Below are 22381 nucleotides of genomic sequence, written 5' to 3' on the forward strand. Positions count from 1 at the left end.
CAGAGTACACCAGAGCCCCTTTTTAAGTGGACGGATAAACATAATAGAGATGTATTAGTCATTCCACCATAGGAGGTTCCCCTTCATAACATAACTATATATATATATATATATACTTTTTTACTCTTTTGTAAATGTGATCTATTTTAAAAAAAAAAATCCTTTCAAGCTTTGTGAATTTACATGTATTGCTTAAACATTTTAAGCTGTAAAATTGATTTGTCTTGATGGGGGAAATAACCCTTCTGTTTAGGCTTATTTTAATGCCTGCCTTTTGTTACTCAACTGTATTTTCATATTTCTAGTAAACATCTTATTACCCCTAACTCAGGTGTGGAGTGAAACTATCATCACTTTTCCCAAACAGCTGTTCTTGCTCTCCTAGCTCATTTCCACCCCACCCCATTCCCTTCTGACTACCTGGCTGTACCTTTCCCCCAAGCAGCTGCAGGAAGTATAAGTTGATGTAAAGGATCGGTTAAGATTCCAGGTCGGGTCGCGTCGGGGTCTGGTTGTGCACTGCCTGCCCCGTCTCATCCCACAGCAAGCTGCGCTTCAACTGCAGGGGGGCGGGGCGGGGGGCGAGACACTCCCCCCAGGCGCTGTCTACTCTGGTAGTTGAGAGGCTGGGTTCTCCCGAGGCCCGCCCGCTCGCGCAGCTAGGCTGGGCCTGTCTGACTGCCGTGCCGGCTGATTGGCCAATGGGTGGGGGCGCGGGGGGCACGTGGCCGGCCTTAGCGTAGGCCTGGGCAGAGATGGCGGCGGTGCTGGGGAAAGCGGCGGCAGTGGGCAGAGCCCGGCGCCGCCTGCTGCTGGGGCTGCTGCGACGGGGCTGCGCTGGGGTCGCGGTGGATGACACCGTCAATGGGCTGAGCGAGGAGCAGCGGCAGGTACAGCGGTGCCGCCCCCGAGAGGCTTGGGCGCGTCCGGCCAGCGGGCTGCCTGCTGCTGAGGGGCCGAGCCTTGGCGCGGGGACACCCGCCCCTCACCTGCAGCGGGGCTCGCACGGCGGTGTGTCCCCCTCGCCTGCCGCTCTGGCATGGCATCGGCCCGCCTCTCCGCTGTTTGCCATGTCCCGGCTCGGAGACGCCGGCCCCCTGCTGCCTATGTGTCGCGTGCAGCTTCACTGGCCTGTCCAGCTACCTGGGGGCTTGTCCGCACCGCTTGTGTCCCCCGATCTGCAGAGCGTCAGTGTCCAGCGGCGCTGCAGCACCACACCGCTGCGCGTCCGGCTGGGCTTTGGTAAAGGGGGACTGGGGCCGCTGGCCCGGATCTCTGCTCTCCTAAAAAGGCTGTTTAGTGGCGACAGGGGTCCTGGCGGAGGGAGGGAGAGAGATCTAATAGAATCATAGAATATCAGCGTTGGAAGGGACCTCAGGAGGTCATCTAGTCCAACCCCCTGCTCAAAGCAGGACCAATCCCCAGACAGATTTTTACCCCAGTTCCCTAAATGGCCTCTTTGAGGATTGAACTCACAACTCTGGGTTTAGCAGGCCAATGCTCAAACCAGTAGACAGCTCTCCACAAAGCACCCTCCACAAAGAAACCAGGTTACTTTGGGTGAGGGCTCCAGACCTTTACCCTTGAAACTGAACTAAACTACTGGTCTTAGGCCTTCCTTGGCTTTTAGTGCTGGGGAGGAGGGAGTGTTCAAACCTTGCACTTCGATTGGTTGCTGGTGTCAGTGGTAAGTCTTGTCCTCGCCTCCCCCCCCCCCATAGAATTAAATTACAAAACAACAGATTGGTGATAAAGGTGACTAGTAAACGTCATTACCCTTGCCAGTTTCCATCTGTCCCAAAGTCACTAGCGATCACAAGTCATTATCATTCTAGTTGCCTCAGCAATGAGTTTTTTGTTCTCAACCTGTGTCTAAGTAGACAAGAAGCATTCTAGGCTAGGGCTTGGGTGACCCAGGTTCAATTCCTTGCTCTGCTACAAACTTCCTATGTGGCCCTGGGTAAGTCTCTTACCTTCTCTGTGCCTCGGTTCCCATCTGAAAAAATGGGGCTTATAATACTTCTGTACTTCACAGGGGTACTGTGAGATTAAATATAGTAAAGGTTGTGAATCATTCTCCTGTGGTGTTACTACTGGCTTTATAAGAATGTAAATATCTTGTTTATATGCGTGCTTATTACAAGCTTCTGTGCATTATAAAAATATATCTAGGAGACTCTGCCTGGTGGGCACTACTTTGCCATAGTCTCTGCCCATCAGCTGTCAAACTTTCTTGACAGAAAAGGCGGGGAAGGAACTGGTTTGTTGGAAATAATCCAGCTACAAAAAAACCCCAAATAGTGTCCCTTTTTCCATTTTAGTGTAAGACTGTCACCTGCAGGTTAATGATTCAAATCCAACCCTATTATTAACTTCTCTTTAAAAGGTCTTTGGGGTTTTCTTTCTGTCCCATCACCTGAAACTCAGAGCTGCTTGATTTCACACTGCTCTCTTGGGGGGTGTAGGAAACATCCTGTTAGGGCATGTTGGAGATGTGGCAGGGAAGACAATGAACAATATACTGTTATGGTTTAATGTATATTTTTTTCCCTCCCTCCTTACCTCATTTACAGCTTAGACAGACAATGGTCAAGTTTTGTCAGGAGCATTTGGCTCCAAAGGCCCAAGAAATCGACCAGGAGAATGAGTTTAAGGGCATGCAGGTAAGTCCTTGCTGTGTGATCTGGGAGTGAGATGGCAGTCAAGGTCCCTCTCTGCCATGTGCTGTGTCTAGAAGAGAAAGTGTAATCCATGTCATATGAACATATTCACTTTACATTTATTCTCAAACCCTGAAGAGAGACTTACGGTAGGAAATACATGGGGCTCGTAAAGTTATTAACCTCCAACTAGCCTGAGAAATAAACCTAACCGGAGGCCATTTAAAAAAAATTGGCAGAGAGTCTGGTGATAAGGCCTCTTCCTTGCTTGCTGGGATTGTCATCAGCATGCTGCCTCTGGGCCCTGCCCAGAGACTCCATCTTTTGTACTGGCCTTGGCTATTTGGTGTCTCATAACTTTGGAGCACTGCACCCTTCTGCCTCCTGGCTAAAAGGGGCATGGAACTTCTCTCTGCATAATGCTTTCTTTGCAGGCTCTCTGATGTTAGAGTTCTCTGTGAAATTTGTTATAGAAAATACTCAGTGCAGACACTGTCCAAACAGATATTTGACTTCCAGTGTGAAACTTCACATTCCAACAGAACTTGTAAGTTCTGCGAACAAGAGCTTTTTGATTTATGGAGCATTCAGGTCCCATCATTGGAGAGCATAAGCTCCACAAGACTAAGAAGCTTGTAATATCTGCTGAGACTTCACAAAAAATCTCTGGTGTTTACATTTTCATAATGAAGAACTCAAAAGCTTTGCACATAGCCTTTATAAATATAGTCCATCATCAGATATCATCCAGGGCTGTTGCGTAAAACGGAACTGCTGTGTCTAGTGCAGGCCATTTTGCGGGATCCAACTTCCATAACATGGCAACTTCTCAAAAATGAGAGATGCGGTTTTTCAATGTCCTGTATCTGAATAATGTCTTGGCCAATAATAGGGTGATCAGATAGCAAGTGTGAAAAATCGGGATGGCGATGTGGGGTAATAGGAGCCTATATAAGAAAAAGACCCAAAAATCGGGACTGTCCCTATAAAATCAGGACATCTTGTCACCCTAGCCAATAAACCTGAAACTTTTCACACAAAGATTTGGGGCGGGGGTGGAGATGGGAAATCATTTTTTGGCAAGAGACAACATTTGAAAATCTAGGCAGAAAAGCAGTTTTCAGAGGAAGTGCGGGTTGAGTTATGTCAAAATTGGGTTTAAAGTGGGGAATGAGTTACAGCCATAGGCCCTGATCCTGCAATGACTTAAGCATGTATATAACACAATTAGTTTCATTGAAGTCAAATGGGACTACTTGCATGTATAATGTTATGCACAGGCAGGAGTTAATTTTTATGCAATGAATGCAAATTAATATGTTCATGGAGATTGTTGTGAGGAGTCCTGCTCTTGCTTCATGGTTGGGCAAGGCTGTATTAACTGCTTTATTTTGTGTTCATAGGAGTTCTGGAAGAGGCTCGGGGAGCTGGGAGTTCTGGGAATTACAACTCCTGGTGAGTCTGTTCTCATCTTTTACACCTACTGAATGATTCCCTCCATGAAATGCCACTTAGGCTCATCTGTCTCAGCCCTTAACAAGCTAGTCCACGTTAATTCATACCTCACAATCTTGTAAGCAGACTCTGTCCCCTCAGTTTGGGATACAGTTTATTATACAGACCTTTTGTGGTAGGATCAGGTTTTTCTAATTATAATAAAGAACATCATGGATGACTCGCCACTCACCCAAAACTCCTATTTCAGTGTGATGTAAACCTCTTTTTTCTGAAGAGATGCAGAGAAATCCATCTTTGTGCTGAAATTTCTCAAGGTGCCTCTCTTTGTTGAAACTTTGAAGAACATCACTTTATCCCTTTTTGAGCACTTCAAAATGGTTTTTACAGTTTAAGGACCTTGTTCAGATATTACCACTTTGCAGTTTGATAACTCTCAAATTGTCTTGTTATCCTTCATCATAAGCAATGCAGTCGTGAGGTTTGAAGAAAGAAGGTTAAAAATAAAAATTTCTTAGAATAAGTATCTGGCTACATTACAAAATATTAGCGTGTTCAAGCAGCATGGTGAAGAGTTGGGTTAGCTGACGCAGCACTGACCACAACTGCAATCAGAGGGGTGACTGCAGCATGTGTAGACATATTTAGTTAATTAGATCAAAGCTAGCTCAGATAACAATGGTGACGCTGCAGCAGCACAGGCTGGACTGCCCTGCCCAGGACTCTGGTTATGTACTAATGACTAACCCATGCAGAGCCCTTCTGTATAGCTATACATTGAAATAATGCACCTGCATTTATTTCAGTGGTCAGACCTGAGTTTGCTTGAGTGAGTCTCTCTGCCCTCGTTTCCTCTTGCTCTTGTTCCCCTTGCTCTTCCCAACTTCTTACAGTTCCTTTCAGCTTTTTCTCATGCTTGCCTTTTTGTCTTCTTTAATGCTGTACCCCAAGCTGCAGTAGTTTCCCACTTTGCACGAGCTCCATCTCTGCCTTGCCTCCAAATCCCTCCTCAAAGCATGTTTCTTCCATGAATTGTTCCTATTCTGATTTCCTCAGGGATTTTCCCACAGACACCTTTCTGTGCCTGAGCTTTTGCCCCGTGATTTTTGTTGGTGTCCCAGTGGAAGTTTTCTGGGAGATGGGGCCTTGTCTGTAAATTTATTTTGTGAAGGGCACAAACTTTGGGGGCATAATGTTGATATGAGATCCTGTGGGAATGTGTGGTCATTTGAACCACATGTTCAGATACCAATGGATCATGGTTCTTCGATAGTGTATTAAATGATGATTGCGCTTTTCAATTTCTAGACCTAAAAATAAATTGTTAATGCAACATTAGATCAGAGTTCGGAAATGCAACTATACGGTTCTACAGTAACCACAATGTAACCATGTGGCATATAAAAATTCTAAAGGGACACCATCTTGAATCACACTTTTGTCTAAAAGACTGACTTACTGTTGTTACAAATAACACGTTTCTGTACAACTCTGATGGATATTGGGGGGAAATATTTTTTGTATTTTCCTTTCATTTGTTTTCTCTGTGCATTTGATAGCACTTAAGAGTGAAATCCTGGCTGCACTGAAGGCAGTATTTTTAAATGTCTGTCTTATTTCACCTGGTAACTTTTGAAATTCAAAAATGTCTATGTAACTGTAATGTTTAACATGGTGGTTTCCTCTCTGTAGTGTTGTGAATGTCCAACCCAGCATTCTTACTGTTCCCACAAATCTGCTTCATATTTTCCTCATCGGTTAGCATGCTGGGAGTAAGAATACAGGCTCTGATGTGGGGTGAGGAGGATGAGAATCCAGAGCACAAATTGATCAGCTGCCACCAAAAATGAGTATTGGTGTGGAAGGGGCTGCACGTGGAATCAGAGGCCACCCCTTTTAGTTTTAGGAGTTACAGGCAGTAGCACATACCTCCAGGCTATGCACTCCCTCTACTCTTCATTCACTTTCCTCAGCATGGCAAGCAGCCTCTACTCTCTTCTTGGCTGCTGCTCCCATAGGGCAACATTCAGTGTTATTGACCATCCAGACCTCCTGGATTCCCTCCCTAGCTAGGCAGGTGTCTCTGCCTCCCTCCTGTTGTAGTTCTGTTGCTACCTATAAAATCACTCTCTGCCTGCAAGCCAATATATATACACGCTCCTGGGTGTATATATATTCCTCAGTCTTTGCTCTTTTTATCTCCATCTTCTCTCTCTGTTTCTGTTGTTTTCCTCTCCAGCTTTAATCTTCTACCACTTCAGTTTGAGGCTATTCTGTTTGTATCTTTAGTCACCCTCTAGTTACCTTTAGTTAAATAAAAATATTTTTAATCATCAATTTTTCTCCATCCTGCTTCTGAAAAGTTTGACCATATCACCCCCCCTTAAGCAATTCCACTGGCTCCCCATTCATTTCAGGATCCTGTTGAAAGCTGCCATTCTTGTTTTGAAAACCATCCATGGAATTTGCCCCAGTTGACTTCACCCACTTTGTTTCTCTTTAGTCTACTAAACCCTCCTCTATTCTACTATGTCCTCATCTGTCATTGGCTTCTGCTTCTCGAGTTGGCCATATGTGAAAGTCTTCTCTTTTGCAGCTCCTGCTATTAATCAGGAGCAGCCTTTTTATTCCCCTCTGCCCTACTGATTCTCCATCTTATATCAATTATCCTCTGGAAAAGTCTTTTCTCGTTTTTCTGTACCTTTTTGCTTTTTCTCTATTTAATTTTTGTGGTAATACTAAATTAATGCTAAGTTTTGGGATACAGTTAGTATGAGAGATGCAGAATCGTGCAGTTGTCTGTGATGCTTGGATGTTGGGTCAATGTTTTATTCATATATAACGTGTACATGTGGTAACTATGCTTTATATGCACAAAGTGTTACTAATTGTTCTGAATAAGTAATGTACTGTGCCTTTAAGATAGGAGAGTTGGGATTCAGGAAGGATGGGGAACCCAGAAGTAATCAGCTCAGTGAGAGTCAGTCTAAAGCGGGAGTCCAAATGTAAAAGTTTCTGAGACATCCAGTGAAGTTTAAGTCCAGTATTGGGCTCAATTTGCAGGAGACTGTATAAGTTTTATTTACCATGGGGTTATTAATCTAAGCTGATGATGAATTTTTTTCTCCTGCTAGTGGAATATGGTGGATCTGGAATGGGGTATCTGGACCATGTGTTAGTGATGGAGGAAATCTCTCGAGTTTCAGCAGCTGTTGGACTCAGTTATGGTGCCCATTCAAACCTTTGTATTAACCAGTTAGTACGGAATGGCAATGAAGCACAGAAAGAGAAATACCTACCCAAGGTATGTAGTTGGTGGAGGCAGAAGACCTGAGAGAATATCTGTTTACGTGGCGCCTGTGGTATCTGGTGCGCAGTAAGAAGAAACGTGAAGTAATAGATCTAGTTATAGCATAAAACTACATGTTTTATGACATTTAAAGTAGCAACGGAGTTCACAACATTTCACAGATGTTCCATGGCTGAACTGAGCTCTGGCACAGGGGTCGGTGAGCTCTGGCACGCGGCTCGCCAGGGTAAGCACCCTGGCGGGCCGGGCCAGTTTGTTTACCTGCCGCGTCCGCAGGTTCAGCCAATCGCAGCTCCCACTGACCGCGGTTTGCCGCTCCAGGCCAATGGGGGCTGCGGTAAGTGGCGCGGGCCGAGGGATGTGCTGGCCGTGGCTTCCCACCACCCCCATTGGCCTGGAGCAGCGAACCGCGACCAGTGGGAGCCGCGATCAGCCAAACCTGCAGATGTGGCAGGTAAATAAACTGGCCCGGCCCGCCAGGGTGCTTACCCTGGCGAGCCGCGTGCCAGAGGTTGCCAACCTCTGCTCTAGCACTTTGTCTCCCCTTGTGTGCCTAACAGCTGCATACATTGAATGGGACAGTACTGAACTTCTAGCATTAGTATCTCTTCCCAGTGGGTGTTTGGTTCAGTCCATTTCAGTCTTACACCCAGGACAGAAAGTACCACAGCTAGCTGCTCTTACTGCAGAGATCCCTATATTCTTTAAAACAAATAAGGAAGCCAGTGGGCACAGGATCAGGCCCTTTAGTAAGAAAAAAATTTAAAGGTTAAAAAGACATTTTGAAAAAGGGTTTTAAGCCAGCAAACACATCTGTTTTTTTCTAACAAACGTGTGTTGCTTACACACATTTTGCCGGAGTAACTGCTGACCCTTTTAAAATGAGTGGTCGCAGTGTGGGATATGCACTTCTCAGGTGCCAAAAGCATTTTGCCCTGCATGGCTCATGAGGCACCAGAGGCATGTATTACAACTGCATGTCTGGACATGTTTGTCTTTCACAGAGCTTAATCTTCCAATACAAAAGGTGAGCTTACTGCAGCAAGCTTTGAAAAGGATTGTACCTTTCAAATTTGCCCTGCTCCAGCTTGTTAATGATCCTGTTTTGTCCTAACTAATCCATCTTGATGAAGGTTCCTGCAGTACTTAAAACTGGTACAGATGTCTTGTTTGAGCCTTTTTCAGGGTCATTTCTGGAGGCAGCATGGTCCAGTGGATAGGACAGTAAACTAAGGGTATGTCTACACTTGGAGCTGGAGGTGTAAATTCCAGTTGGAGGAGAATTACCCACTTTAGCGCTGATCGAGCTAGCGCACTCGAAATAGAGTGTAGCTGTGGTGATGTGAACAGTAGGAGTATGTGCCTAGCATGTCAGATGGATACGTATTTGGACTAGCTAGCCCCTCCTGACGTTTGCACAACCACAGTTACACTCTGTTTGTAATATGCTAGCTCAATCAGAACGAACGTGGGTATGTCTCCTCAAGCTGAGTATTACACACCAGCTCAAAGTGTAGACGTACCATGAGAGGCAGGAACCTTGCTCTTGTATATCTGCCTTTACCACTGACTTGCTGGGTGACCTTGGGCAAGTCACTTAATCTCTCTTTACCTCAGTTCCTGTGTGTGCCTGTGGAGTAATTTTTTTTTTTTTTGGTTTTTCCCCCAAAAAGATTTTTGAAGAGAATCTTGTTCTACCTTCATAAAGCACTTTGATGTTTCTGAATGAAAAGCGCTGCATGCGTACTAAGTATCACTCATTGCTTCCTTATTCCATTGTCTGGTTGCTTGGTTTGTTTGTTAATCAGTTGATTGTAAGTCTTCTCTGGCACTCAAGTGACCTCCGTGTTTTAAACCCCAGCCTCTGTTAAACAGATTTCAATATCTAAACATACTGGATGTATTTCTTCATAAGTTGAATCACAGCTATCTGAAATAGTCAACATGAGGGACTTAAATTCAGCAGCAAGCAAAGTGTTCAATTACTTAACAAAAGAAATCTTGTTCAGTCTGTCAGTACATAAACTCCATGTATCCCTGTCATTTCTCAGTGTATTTTAACATTGTTGTCATTCACTGATTTGCAGTATGACAAACCACCTTATTTTTCATTATTCCTGAATTTTAACTGAATCTTTAATGATGTGCTGAAAACTACGTCGGTCATTTTATATAATTTATAAAACCAAACTAGTTTCTGGTACATCATTAAGAATACAGTTGAAATATACAGCTTTAATATGTCATATATATTTTTGTACATTAAATCTCTTTCCACAAAACAAGGGAACAAAAGAGGGAAAAAAACATACAAAAAATACCCAGAGAAGGTAAAGGGCAAGAAGGAGAAAAGGACAGGAGAACATGGACTGAGAAGAGACAGCAGCAGCTGTGTCAGAACATGGCATGAGGGGACACAGGAGGAGGGTGTCCATCTGTCATGCCATCACAAGCATGTGGCAAATCATGGTATTAGTCTAGTGCTGAACACTGCAATCTCTCTGTCCCCCTCGTTGATCTTTTTGTTTTCTACAATTCTAGTTTTAAACAAGCTGAGCTTTCTTTTGTATATGCATAAAATATTTGCCTCTGCCAATCAGCCATTTTAAAAGGCAGTCGGGGAACATGGAGTTTGGAAAAGGCATATGGCTGTCAGCATGGTTCTGTTGGCACCTTCTTGGAGATAGATGGATAAAACTCTGTTTTTAAAACAGTAACTGACATGTGCATTGACTCATCTTGTGGTTTGATTCTGTTCTATGCCCTCAGCACAATAGCACAAGTGAGCTTGTTGTTGGAATTCTTCCAGGGACAAAGTTTCCTACTTATAGTTCATATGGAACACAATGAACTTTGAGATTCAGTGCAACCCCTTCCCTCCCCACCCAAAAATGCAACAAAAACATTTCCTCCTCCTCTTCCATTTTTTTGTCTTGTTTTTTCCCAGCTAATCAACGGGGAGCACATTGGAGCCCTGGCAATGAGCGAATCCAACGCTGGTTCTGACGTTGTCTCTATGAAGCTCAAGGCAGACAGGAAAGGTAAAATATTTCACGTGCCAGCTGGGGAAATTGCCCATGTGCTTCTCCTGGCCAGCCTAAGCATCTTCCCTTTAAAATCTAAATTTAACCTTCTCGACACATTCAGCTGTGCGCCATCCAGTGCACAGCAAGCTGGGCAGAATCAGCTGTCATAGAATCATAGACTGTCAGGGTTGGAAGGGACCTCAGGAGGTATCTAGTCCAACCCCTGCTCAACGCAGGGCCAGCCCCAACTTGCCACTCCCTAGTAGGCAAGCAGAAGGTTCACTCGAGGGTTTGACAGAAAAGTTGTAGAGAGGGATGGGCCAGGTCCATTATTGATGATGATGGAAGAGACACAGTGATTCCAGACCCAGAAAATGTAAATACGGAATTTTGGCTGGGAGGAGGGTTAAAAAATGAACCATCACATTGGCATACCTGTGACACCTCTAGTCTGTTGTTTCACAGAGTTGGTGTGGTGGAAAGAATAGCTTGTGTGAGAGGGCTGTATATAGGCCTTATTAAGAGGCCTGGAGTGGGCTCTACAGTGATTTATTCATCTTATCCTTTGGACCCCAGAGTCTGGGGAGGTATTTTACCCAAGGCTGCTTTGTGGACTTCTGAGAGTGCCTTAGGGGGAGCCTGGCTTATAGTTTATTGGGTCATGAGGCAGAGGAGAGGTATTAGTTCACAACAGACTCAGGGATTCAGAAACAACAGAGTCCATCTCTTATGTTTCTAGGGGATTACTTTGTTTTGAATGGGAACAAGTTTTGGATCACTAACGGACCAGACGCTGATGTTCTAATAGTTTATGCTAAAACCGATCTCAGTGCTGTTCCAGCCTCCCGGGGTATAACAGCATTCATCGTGGAGAAGGTAGGCCTTACATCATTGGAGAGTAAGTCACCCTGCCTTATTTTATCCTATTTTGAGGCTACAATCCTTTCCCAAATAGAACTACTTGGCCTTCTAAAGTAGTCAGTCTTGACAATTAGCAGTCCCTTGCTCAGAGGAGCATTGTGATATGGTAGTGATAACCGGACAAGTAATGCTTTCACCCCACTCGTCCACATGCACAGAGGGTCTGGAATGCCTTCTCTAAGCCTGTGCACTATGCTGCCTCACTTCCTCTGCTGACCTGCACTGCTACCTTCGTGCCTGTTTTTGTTCCCTCAAATTTTTCAGTATATCACCATGAAAACAATCTTCATTATTAACCCTCCCCTACCCACTACCCCCCCACACACACACACTCTGCCTTCAGAACCTACAAAACATGTACATAAAACATATCTTGTGATCTGCTGTAATCCCCGTGCTCCCCATCTTCTGTTTGTCATACCTTGCAGACCTTGGTCCAAAAGCCCAATCCTGTTCCATTGACTTCAGTGGGAGCAGAATCAGGCTGCTAGCTTGCGAGCCACTTGGGGTCAGGAACCTGTCTCTCTCCTTTTAATTTGACTGTAGAGAGCCATGTACACCTATCAGACTGTAGAAAATATAACAAGGCATCTTCATGAAGGCAGGAAGCTATGATAAAGGGCTAAACATAATGGTCATTTGATAAGAATGGTTCAGACCAGTTAACCTTTTGATGGAGTTTCCAGTGTCAGTGGCTGGAACCACACAACCGCTGGGCCCACACAGCTATCCTTACCATGTATTGATTTAAATATTTAACATCTGGTTCTGTGTTCTGACTAAGTCATTGTTACTCATTCCAGATTCATGTGCGCTAGAAAACAAATTCCACTCCCACGGTTCATGTTGTCGTCTCAGGCACTGCTTGCTGGTACACATGTTTGCTTCCCCCGCACTAATACTCACACTTGTGTTTGCTCCAACAGCAGACATTTGACACTGGCAGTCCTCCAGCACACCTCACTTGTTGCAATTCCCCCTGCTCGTTTATTAAGTTGGGGAGGTTTTGCGTTAATTTCTCTGTCATGGTCTGTTTCAACTTCCAGAAGAGAGAAGCTTGTAACCTGCTTCTCTTTTTGATTTGCAGGGTATGCCTGGTTTCAGCACTGCTCAGAAGCTTGATAAGCTGGGAATGAGGGGGTCCAGTACCTGTGAATTGATCTTTGAGGACTGTAAGATTCCTGGTGAGTGACTTCTGAGAGACGAGCAGAACCCCTTACCATATCCACATAGTGGCTTCCACTCTCCTCACTCATACAGACTGAAACATCACTTATGTGTGCATTCAAATTCTGAGTAGAAGGTTTTCTAGACACACCTCTCCTCGGTGACTATCTTGCAGGTAAGATATTGAGGCTAGGAGAGGTTGCTATCTTGTGCATTAAAGTGATTCAGTCTGCCAGTGATGGGTCACTTCTGTTCCACCCTCTGGGTTGAGCTGCATTGGACATGATACTTAGCCACTGGCTTTGCAAAGCTTGGATGAAGCTTTAGGAGAAACTGCTGATTACGCTGTTTATCTTGAAGCCTCCAGTCTGGATACTGGGAATAGGGTTTTAGAGAAACTCTTAATGAGTCCCTGAGCGCCGCTTTTCCAGAACCCCTGGTAGTAGGTTGTGGTCACTGGCCAACATGCCAGTTCATTTCCTGTGACCATTTTTTCACGGAAGGAAATTAAAAACCGGTGTACAGTACATGGAAGAGATCCGTTTTCTTGACTCCTAAAATCTCATCTATGAGAGCAAGGTTTGGTATCACTTCAGAGGAGTTTCAGGGGCTGATTCAGACCCCTAACTGCCAACATTTCTAATTTTACCAGATCCCCAACCTGGGGTCAGAAAGGTCAATGAACCTAGATTGGGTCTTTCAGCTATTCCATGTATGCTCTGATCCATACAGAATAGTGTTCTCATGGCAACAGGATTCCTGTTTTCTGATCACTCACTGAAGCAGATCAGGATAGTGCTTAAACCGTACACTCTTTGCATGTGAGCCACAACTGCTGCTTCTGATCTCCAGTCTTGGAGACTGAGCCAATTCAATATCTTCCCATATGTCTTCAGGACATCTTTCTCTTAGGGTATGTCTACATGGGGATAAAAGCCCTCTGACTTGGCTAGAGCTGGCCTGGGTCAGCTGACTCAGGCTCATGGGGCTTGGTCTGTAGGGCTAAAGATTGCTGTGTAGATGTTTGGGCTCACGCTCCAGTCCAATCTCTGAGACCCTCCACCCTTGCAGGGTCCCAGAGCTTGGGCTCCAGCCTGAGCCCGAATGTCTACATTGCAGTTTTTCAGCCTTGGAGCCTGAGCCCAAGTCAGCTGACCCGGGTGAGCCATGGTTTTTTTTTTATTCCTGTGTAGACAAACCCTTATAGATCAAGGGGTCCTCTAGCACTACAATCCCATCCACTCTAAGGTACATGGTTTCACTGTCAGCAGTGCTTCACTGAGTGGATTTTGTGTTTTTTGCCATAGTAGATACCTTCTGTGGATCCACATTCTGGGGACACGTGGTATGAGTGAGAAGCCAATTCAGAGCACTTTCAGGTTTGCCCTGAGACACAATCATTAGCCCTGCACCCCTTGTGCATTGAGTGCATATATATTTCAACTTGTTGTGTAATCATCAGTTCCTTTTCTTCATTTGCAAAGGGGGCATTTGTGTCTGTTCAGTCTCCCCTTTAGCTGTAACACTCCATTATTTGTGAGTAGTTTTGTCTTGTTAGCTTCTTGTGACTGATGAGGATATTTCTCTTTTGACAAAATGTTTAAGATGTTTGCTATTAGTATTTTTCCTTTCTCTTCTCCTGCATTTTTTCATCTCATTCTCAAAGTCCCATGCCATGACGACTGACCTTCTGGTGGAGGAGGATTGGTTGCAGTTCCCCATAGAGCCCATCAACACAATTCCTGAATGAGCTAGACATCTGGTAGGCCTTCAGTTTCTATCCACAATGAACAGAAGTCGCATGGGGTATGTCTACCTGGCAATTTAAACACCTACAGTTGACCTGTCATCTGATTCAGGCTCAGGCTGCAGGGCTGTAAAAATGTGTTATAGATGCTCAGGCTGGGGCCCAAACTCTGGGACCCCGCGAGTGGGGAGGAGCCCTGGCTGCAGCCCAAGACCAAATGTCTACACTGCAGTTTTACAGCCCCACAGCCTGAGCTCTGCAAGCCCGAGTCAGATGACATGGGCCAGCCACTGGTGTTTAATTGCTGTGTAGACATACCTTAAAGTCCAGAGTCTTAGCTTCAGGTGATCCCAACCAATCTGCCTATGTCCAAATTTCCATTCATATCTGGTTTTCAGCTTGCATCTCTCACAGTTATATTCTTTTGTGATTGAAGCCCGCACATTAGTGCTTACTTATTTCGGACTACAGCAGCATCGATGAACAATCTCCTTCCATCCTACCAGGCATGGTTTGCAAGGCATTCAATTCTCCCATTCTTATCGCAGTACAGCATCACCGAGGGGTTAAGCTTTCTTTTCCTGCTTCTCCCTCTTTGCTGGCACGCTTTGATACATGCTCTTCACATCCTCATAAGCTAACATACGGGGGTTTTAATCCTTTTTTGTCTTTAACCTGCTATCTAGTGTGTCAGCTCTGTTTCATCTTCACAGAGCTAATGCTAGCTCTCTTAAAAAAATGAATGATTGCAGTGCTTGTGCAAATTGCTGGATTGACAGCCCTGCACAGAGCACATGGATAATGGCAGTGCAAATTTTCCAACACCATCTTGCCAGTGTGTCCCAACCCTGACCTGCAGGGTCAGAGGAGAGTTCTGGTTCACTGTACATTTAATCCTAGGCGTCGGTGTTAGAGATGCCCATTGGGATATGGAGACATACATATATCAGACAGCAGGAATCTCACTGCTTTCATAGAGGTCACCTAATAGCCATCTGACAATTACACATTTCAGTCACTATCAACTTCAGCTAGATTTGAACTAGCAACTAAGGCCTTGTCTTCATTGCTAAAAAAGGTGTGTGTTTTACCTCAGGGTAACTAATGCGCATGAGCTGGCCTGAGGTAAAAACACAGTGAAGACCAGGTACTTCAGTTCTACTGCAAGGTAGACTTGCCAAGCCTCACCAGTGAGGTGGGAGAGGCTCAGAGCCTAGGCTCCAGGCTGAGCCTGAATGTCTACACCACTATTACTAGCCCTGTGCAGCCCCTGCCTCACAAGCCCAGGGCAGTTGACCCGGGCTGTGAGACATGCTGTTGTGGCGTTTTTTATTGCTGTGTAGCCATACTCTCACTTCCCCATTGTTGTAATTATTTTAATCTTTAGCCTTGTGGCTCTATAGACAATACTTACTCTGTTCCCCATTTTCTAAAAGGTAACACTGGCTGTAAAGGCCCCTTAGATCACACTACTGCTTTGTTTATAGCTTTGGTTGGAAAGAAAAATTGTTGTGGGGGCAGGGAATGTGTGTTGCCTTAATGGTTGTGCCCCAAGGCAAAAGGAGAATACTGCTAGAGGTTTGAATCCTTGCCCCATAAAATGTAGATCCATAGGCAACAACTTGCCTTCTGAGAGTTCTACTTACAAGTAACTTTTCTTTGCTGATTGCAGCTGAGAATGTCTTGGGGCAGCTGAGTAAAGGAGTCTACGTTCTGATGAGTGGCTTGGATCTGGAGAGACTCGTGCTGTCTGGTGGACCACTGGGGTAAATGGTCTTTTAACTTTCTACTAATCACGTATCGCTTCTGATTATATCACTTCACCTAGTTTAACCAGTGGTCCCAATTTGTGGCATTGATTTCTTTACAGCATAACAACTTAAATCCCCCTCACAAGAGAGGTGCTTCTGCTTGAGAAAGGGATACATTCTTCTTCATTCCGTTCTTAGGTTCCATACTGATCCCTCAACTTAAATCTTTGTGTCCCCATCTAGTGGGCTCAATGGTAACCTTTATTTAGAAAGACTACCCTCTTCCAATAGGAAGATGGCGTTCCTCCTCTCTTACTCAGTTCTGGGCTTCTTTATGCTGCTCAATTAATGAACGAGATGCACAGCAGTGCAGAGTAATCCTAGCTAAGGTTGTAAAGGAGCTGTTGAATCCTCTAGTTCAGGGGTTCTCAAACTTCATTGCACCGCAACCCCCTTCTGACAACTTCGGATTCTCTTCATGCTCACATTCTCTTTGCTACATGTTCTAAATGTAACAGTTTCTATTACTGTATTCTCTTCCCCCAATAACACCTGCTTTTTAAATCCCCCCATTTTATAATATGCTCATAATAAATAAGATAATCACGAACATCAGAAACTAACAACATCTTAGAAAAGGCAAATTTAAATAAAGAGACATCTCTTTGTGCCAGGGACCAGAATATGGACTTTTTCTAAATTTTAAACAAGTGACACAGTGTGGGGGACTTGTCTTCAGTTGTCCTATGCAGGCTCCCTAGTGGCAGTTCAGCATTGAAGTGCAGGAGAAAACTGCCCAATAAGGATGCCTCCTTCAGGTTGGAGGCTTGGCCCAACCTGAAGGGCCTTTCCCTACACTCTTCCCTACACTCTATTCAGAGAAGGAGCAGTTCAGCCCCTTGCATCAAACAAGACACTAGGATATGTCCCTGACAGGCAGTGTTGTCTAGTGTGTAAAGCATATGAGAGGGAGCCGGGACTCTCCTGAGTTTTATTCCTGGCTCTGTTCTGTTTTAGGTGTAACCTTGGGAAGGATGCTTAAGTTCTCAATGCCCCTTTTTACCTATCTGTAAACTAGAATTCTCACTGCACCTCTGTGGAGATATTGACTCTGCGACGCCCTGGAAGGAGCTAGAGAAGAGTAGAGCACTTATTAATCCAGCCATAAACTTAATGTAACAATGTCTTGAATGCCCCTAATGATGGTGCCATAAGTATCTCACTAAACCAAGCCTGATCTTTAACAGGTGTTTCTCTCTGTCATTAAAGCATCCTTTTTTCTGAACACTGAATTGTTCTCTAAGGAACAGCTCAGCACACACTGATGTGAAATGTTATTTAAAACCAAGCCCTTGTTTTCTCTGTAACATATTAGCCTTAAAGTGTGTGGCAAGGACCCCTGAACTGGCACTTTCTCCCCAACTCTTTTACATCCCACCAATACAGTACAAATAACTCTAGGTGATGCATTGACTTTCATATCAAAATAAGTAATGAATCTTATCCTGTCCCAAGATTTTAAGTTTTCAACATGCTGCAGACTTCTGAGTTCAAAATCCAGAACTGCAGTATAGAAGTTGTTGGGGAGTGGGATGGGGATCTTAACATCTGGGGAGGGGACAATGGGCGCTTCAGGCACCAGGAAGTAGTGGAAGTTGGTTTAGGTTTTTGGAAATCCAGAAGACAATTGAGGCTTTTGGACAAGGGAGGAAATGCAGCTTCCCTTTTGGGCAAGGTAAGAGGTGACTAGAAATTTGGAGGAGAGGGAGTTGAATGCTTCATTTCGTCCCCCAGCAAACGTTTACTGTCTCATTGTACACTGCACACTTCGCCAATATCAGCTACTACAGCCAGTCTCATAGATGCTGATTAAAGTACGGTAGCTTGACTTTGCTCAAATGATCAGCAGTTAAGCAGTTAACAATGTGGCCATTTAACGTGTCCCCATTAGGCTTCAGAGTAAATGGGCCATTGGGATGGAAGGGGAAGTGCATGCCTCTCAGAACTGTTGTTTCAGGCTATCTGCAGACTCAGTCACACACTGTTGCATTGGTTACACTCCATGTTTGGAAGGTTTTCTTTGTGACTATAAGGGTTGAAACTTTTTTTAACAAGAGCTTAGATTCTGGAATACAATTGTACAGTAAATTCATGAAGGGTAATTTCATGACAGCATAATTGCATTGTATGCCAGGCACTGCCTTAGACTGAGATACAGAATTTGGATTATTGTTTGTTTGTTAATTACTCTGTCTTCCTCCTTTTTCTGTTTCCTTCCACTCCCTCACCCATGTCTGTGTTTCTCTCAGAATCATGCAGGCTGTTCTTGACCATGCTTTTCCATACTTACACGTGAGAGAAGCATTTGGACAGAAAATCGGCCACTTCCAGGTGAGAGTGAGGGGAAGGAGCTGTCAGTGATACCCTTGGAACAGGCTGCTTTCATCTCCGGTCAGATCCTGAACTCTTATCTCAGTGTACCTGACAGAAAGGATTTTGAGACTGTCTTTATTATAGGGTGGGGTTGTCCCATTATGATGATGATCACACTACATATTTCTGTACCAGTATGCGAAATTGTAGCCTGGAATTACCCAAAATCTGTTGAGAATATTTAACTCTGAAGTAGTTTTTATCTGCTGGTTTGTTATAAGAAATTGGAGAACATGGTCTCATGCTGATGGAACCTCAGATTTTTGTAGTTTAGGGTGATGAAATCAATCCTGGATTTTTCCTGAAGTTGCACTTCTTAGTCAGGGCTGGATTTACTCCTTATGCACCCCTAGGCACAGCATCCTCAGCCCCTCTCTCCCCCGCCTACAGCTGACTTTTGTGTTGCACACTGTTTTAGAGAGGTAAGGCGCGCCTAGAATGCCGATGCCCCTAGGCACGTGCCTACTGTGCCTAATTGGATATCTGGCCCAGTTCTTCGTCACACTGCTGCTCGTACTGAATGTGAAAGGCACTGGCTTAATCAGCATGGTAACCCAAGGCTGGTGTTGAGGTGAGCTAGGATTTGAAGTCCCAGGTCTCTCTATTCCTAACTTTTATGAACTTATGATCCAACAGTAACCCAGGCTCAGTCATGTGACTTGTGAATCCAGCTTCACTGATTTGTCCAGTCTTCAGTAGGTAGCATAAGAAGACCAAATAAAACGTCATTTCCATGGCTTTATACCCAGAGTGTTGTCATTTCTGCCCTCTTCCCCATTATTTCATGTTAAGTGTTAAGATTTTGTTGAATTTAAGAATATTGTTTTGTCTTGTGTAGCTCATGCAGGGTAAAATGGCAGATATGTACACACGGCTGATGGCGTGTCGGCAGTATGTGTACAATGTGGCAAAGGCCTGTGACCAAGGACACTTCAATTCAAAGGTGAGCTCAGTTCCTGATGGGCTGCTCAGGCCACTGCATGTATCTTTTACCCTTGTTCACGTGAGAGGGCGGAGGTTCTAGATCGTAGGTGTCCATGAATCAGTTACAGAAAATCTTATACCTTGTACCTTTGAATCCCTCAAGTAAAAGAGAACTTAACTGTGCATGTCAGCAGATTTACCAGTATTCAGAGCTGCATCATAGTAAGTCCAAACAAAATGTTCAGGCTACTGAAAGTAGCTATCGCAGTCACTATAGGGTGTTATCACTTCCACCACTGATACCATAAGCATGCTTGGTTCAAAGAAGGCAACTAAAAGAGACTAACTGTTGGAGAAAAGTTTTACATCCTAAGTCAAATTGCATATAACCTCCATGGGCATGATGTAAATTCCCTGCTGCATTCTTTTTTTGTCCACACATGGTCCTTATGGAACGGATATGGTGAGATCTGATGGAAAGCTTGTGTCTCTGCATGACAGACAAACTTTTCTGTTTTTCTGCTGTGGCCCCTGTTTGGCTCAGTGTGTCAGAGCTGTAACTAGGCATTTTTAGCACCCAGGCTGAGCAAGCATATTTGCGCCCTCTACCAGAGGTGATGTCGGGAGAGTGGCATGCGGGGTCACGTTCCTCCCCTCCCCCTGATTTTTTTGGTTACGCCCCCCCCAACCCAGACAGGCTGGGTGGCCCACTGAGATGAGTCAGAGGATGGAAGTGACACTCCCTCCCCAGCCCCGTTGCATGGGGTAGGCCCCACTGAGCCGTCTGGCGTTGCTGCTCACCCCCAAACATTCCTCTGCACCCCCCTCAGTTTGAAATCCTCTGAGGGGCAGTCATGTGCCCTGCCCCACTGTCACCAGTTACATGCTACCTTTGCCCCCTACCGTATTTTTTCCATAGTTTCTCTGCCCCCTGGCTTTGTTCCCTGGGCAGCTACCCCACTTGTCCCGCCCTGGTTATAGCCCTGCAAAATCTTGTGTGCTTGAGAGGGACCAGCTTAAGCCTGTTTGCAGGTATACAAACTTGGTGAAAAGTAGGCATGATTGGAACAGTGCAGATGAAACTTTGCTGATTCTGTTGCTGTAAATATAAATTATCTTGTCCCTCCATTAGGATTGTGCAGGAGTGATCCTGTATTCGGCAGAATGTGCTACACAAGTAGCGCTGGATGGAATTCAGTGTTTAGGTAAGAATGTTGCTTCCTCCACCATGAGAAAGGGTGACCTGTGATGGATTGAAACATGCAGGAATACAGGCTCTCCTTGGTCCTCTCCTAGTCATTGAGTTCAGTAGGCAAGAAATGCCTTCTGCAGTATGATTTAACTATTTACCTCTGTTCTTCAACTGGGAAGCTTTCTGTGAATGTGTCTGTACAGAATCAGCCCATACCCTGTTCTTTCTTGGTTTTCATCTCTTCTCTTTGTGATTGTAGGTGGAAATGGTTACATCAATGATTATCCTATGGGTCGCTTCCTGCGTGATGCCAAGTTGTATGAGATAGGGGCAGGAACCAGCGAGGTGCGGAGACTTGTCATTGGCCGGGCATTTAATGCTGCTTTTAAATAACACCCACCATTCAACGAGAAACAGTCTCAACACCAAGAAGCCTTTGATCATAGCGGTGGTCCGCAAAACTTTTTTCTCATATCACGGTCACCGCTGGTTGATTATTATCCATTTGATGAACAAATGTTGCTAGGTTTAACTGGGCTCTGCTGACCGAATGAATTGGGCAGGAGAACAGAAGTAAACGTGTTCATGTGATCAGCCTGAATTGTTCCTTTATCATACTCAGCAGCCATTTTGATTCTAAAATCTAAGGAGTTGAGGATGAAGTTTTTGCCAGGGGTATATGACAGTCAAAGCAGGATGTTTCTTGCATGGTGAACTGTTGAATAGGAAAAATCAGTTACTGAGCATTATAGATCAATCTAGAGGGAATGGACATTGGATCAATCCAGAAAGAATGGACAATGGGAATGGAATTTTACCATCTTTAAAAATTAGAGTGCCATGAACAAGTAGCATTTTTAACATGCTGCTGCTGGAAGATGGTAATTTCCCAATGCGACATTCCACCAGTATGTTAACCTCCTGGTGCCATCCAGTTAACAATTTCAGCTTTGGGAATCCAAATGCCAGCTAACTTTGTGGTAGATACTGTCTGCTGTTAACATCAAAGGATTTAAGCTACACAAACAATACTGTAAAAAAATGTTGCCTAAAACCCTGTCAAGATGTCATGTATTTTTCTTTGCCCATTGCCTTTCCTATCCCTGCTGCTTACCAAGATGTTTGAATGTAATCTGAAGTCTTCACTCTTCTGATTGGCTGCCTCCTGCTGTCTGATTCATTTGTTGATGTCACTATCCGTCATTCTGGAAGCTTTTAAAATGTCAAACCCTGTATTGTGGCATCCATCAATGAATCAGGCAAGAGGAGGTTGACTTATTTTAAAGGGTTCTCTGTTGGCGAGCGTCTGCACTTGCTTGCACTCCTAAATTTAATTGGCCCTAAGGAGAAAGAAAGTCTAATGAGAAAATTTGGGGCAGTTTTAAGGGGGGGTTAGGGAAACATTATGTGGAGTAGTTTAAATCTTGTGTGGTCTATTTTTAATAAGGAATACAGCAGTGTGTAATACAACTTCAAAGAGTGAATTACAGGAAGAAAGTAAATCTCTTGAATATAATAGACCAATGAATTAAACAGCTGCCATCTTGACCGTCTCATGTAGGTTAAAAACAATATAGCTTGTAGTTTTATTTATTTTTCTCTATATATTTGGTGTTTGTCTAGATGGTGACTCTAAGCCAGCACACAATACAGTATTTTAAAGCATCCATTTAATAATCTAAACCAACAATATAAAAAGACACGATAAGAAACGCCCAGACCCAACTAAAATCCACCTTACTCGGTTTCCTCTGGGGAAAAAAACACCTGATAGCTACATAGGTCATGCGGTATG

At 44.4% G+C, this 22381-nt stretch overlaps 1 protein-coding gene across 1 annotated transcript; it reads left to right on the forward strand.

The window, feature by feature from the left end:
- Window positions 1-755: 755 nt before the first annotated feature.
- On the forward strand, window positions 756-21519 carry IVD (isovaleryl-CoA dehydrogenase). Its single transcript, XM_065403791.1, has 12 exons — window positions 756-890; window positions 2574-2663; window positions 4064-4115; window positions 7250-7419; window positions 10373-10466; window positions 11191-11327; window positions 12460-12556; window positions 15959-16052; window positions 18347-18428; window positions 19309-19413; window positions 20527-20599; window positions 20846-21519. The coding sequence occupies exons 1-12, from the start codon at window positions 756-758 to the stop codon at window positions 20977-20979; spliced, it is 1263 nt and encodes a 420-aa protein (XP_065259863.1). The 3' UTR covers window positions 20980-21519.
- The last annotated feature ends 862 nt before the right edge of the window (window positions 21520-22381 follow it).

The sequence above is a fragment of the Emys orbicularis genome, chromosome 4 (assembly GCF_028017835.1).
Source record: "Emys orbicularis isolate rEmyOrb1 chromosome 4, rEmyOrb1.hap1, whole genome shotgun sequence".
Classification (NCBI taxonomy): domain Eukaryota; kingdom Metazoa; phylum Chordata; order Testudines; family Emydidae; genus Emys; species Emys orbicularis.

Bases quoted from the DNA above. Each gene is read 5' to 3' on its own strand.
- IVD (XM_065403791.1), top strand. From the start codon at position 756: ATGGCGGCGGTGCTGGGGAAAGCGGCGGCAGTGGGCAGAGCCCGGCGC. The intron at 7,420-10,372 runs GTATGTAGTTGG...GTTTTTTCCCAG, and splicing joins AAGAGAAATACCTACCCAAG to CTAATCAACGGGGAGCACAT. The intron at 12,557-15,958 runs GTGAGTGACTTC...TGCTGATTGCAG, and splicing joins TGAGGACTGTAAGATTCCTG to CTGAGAATGTCTTGGGGCAG.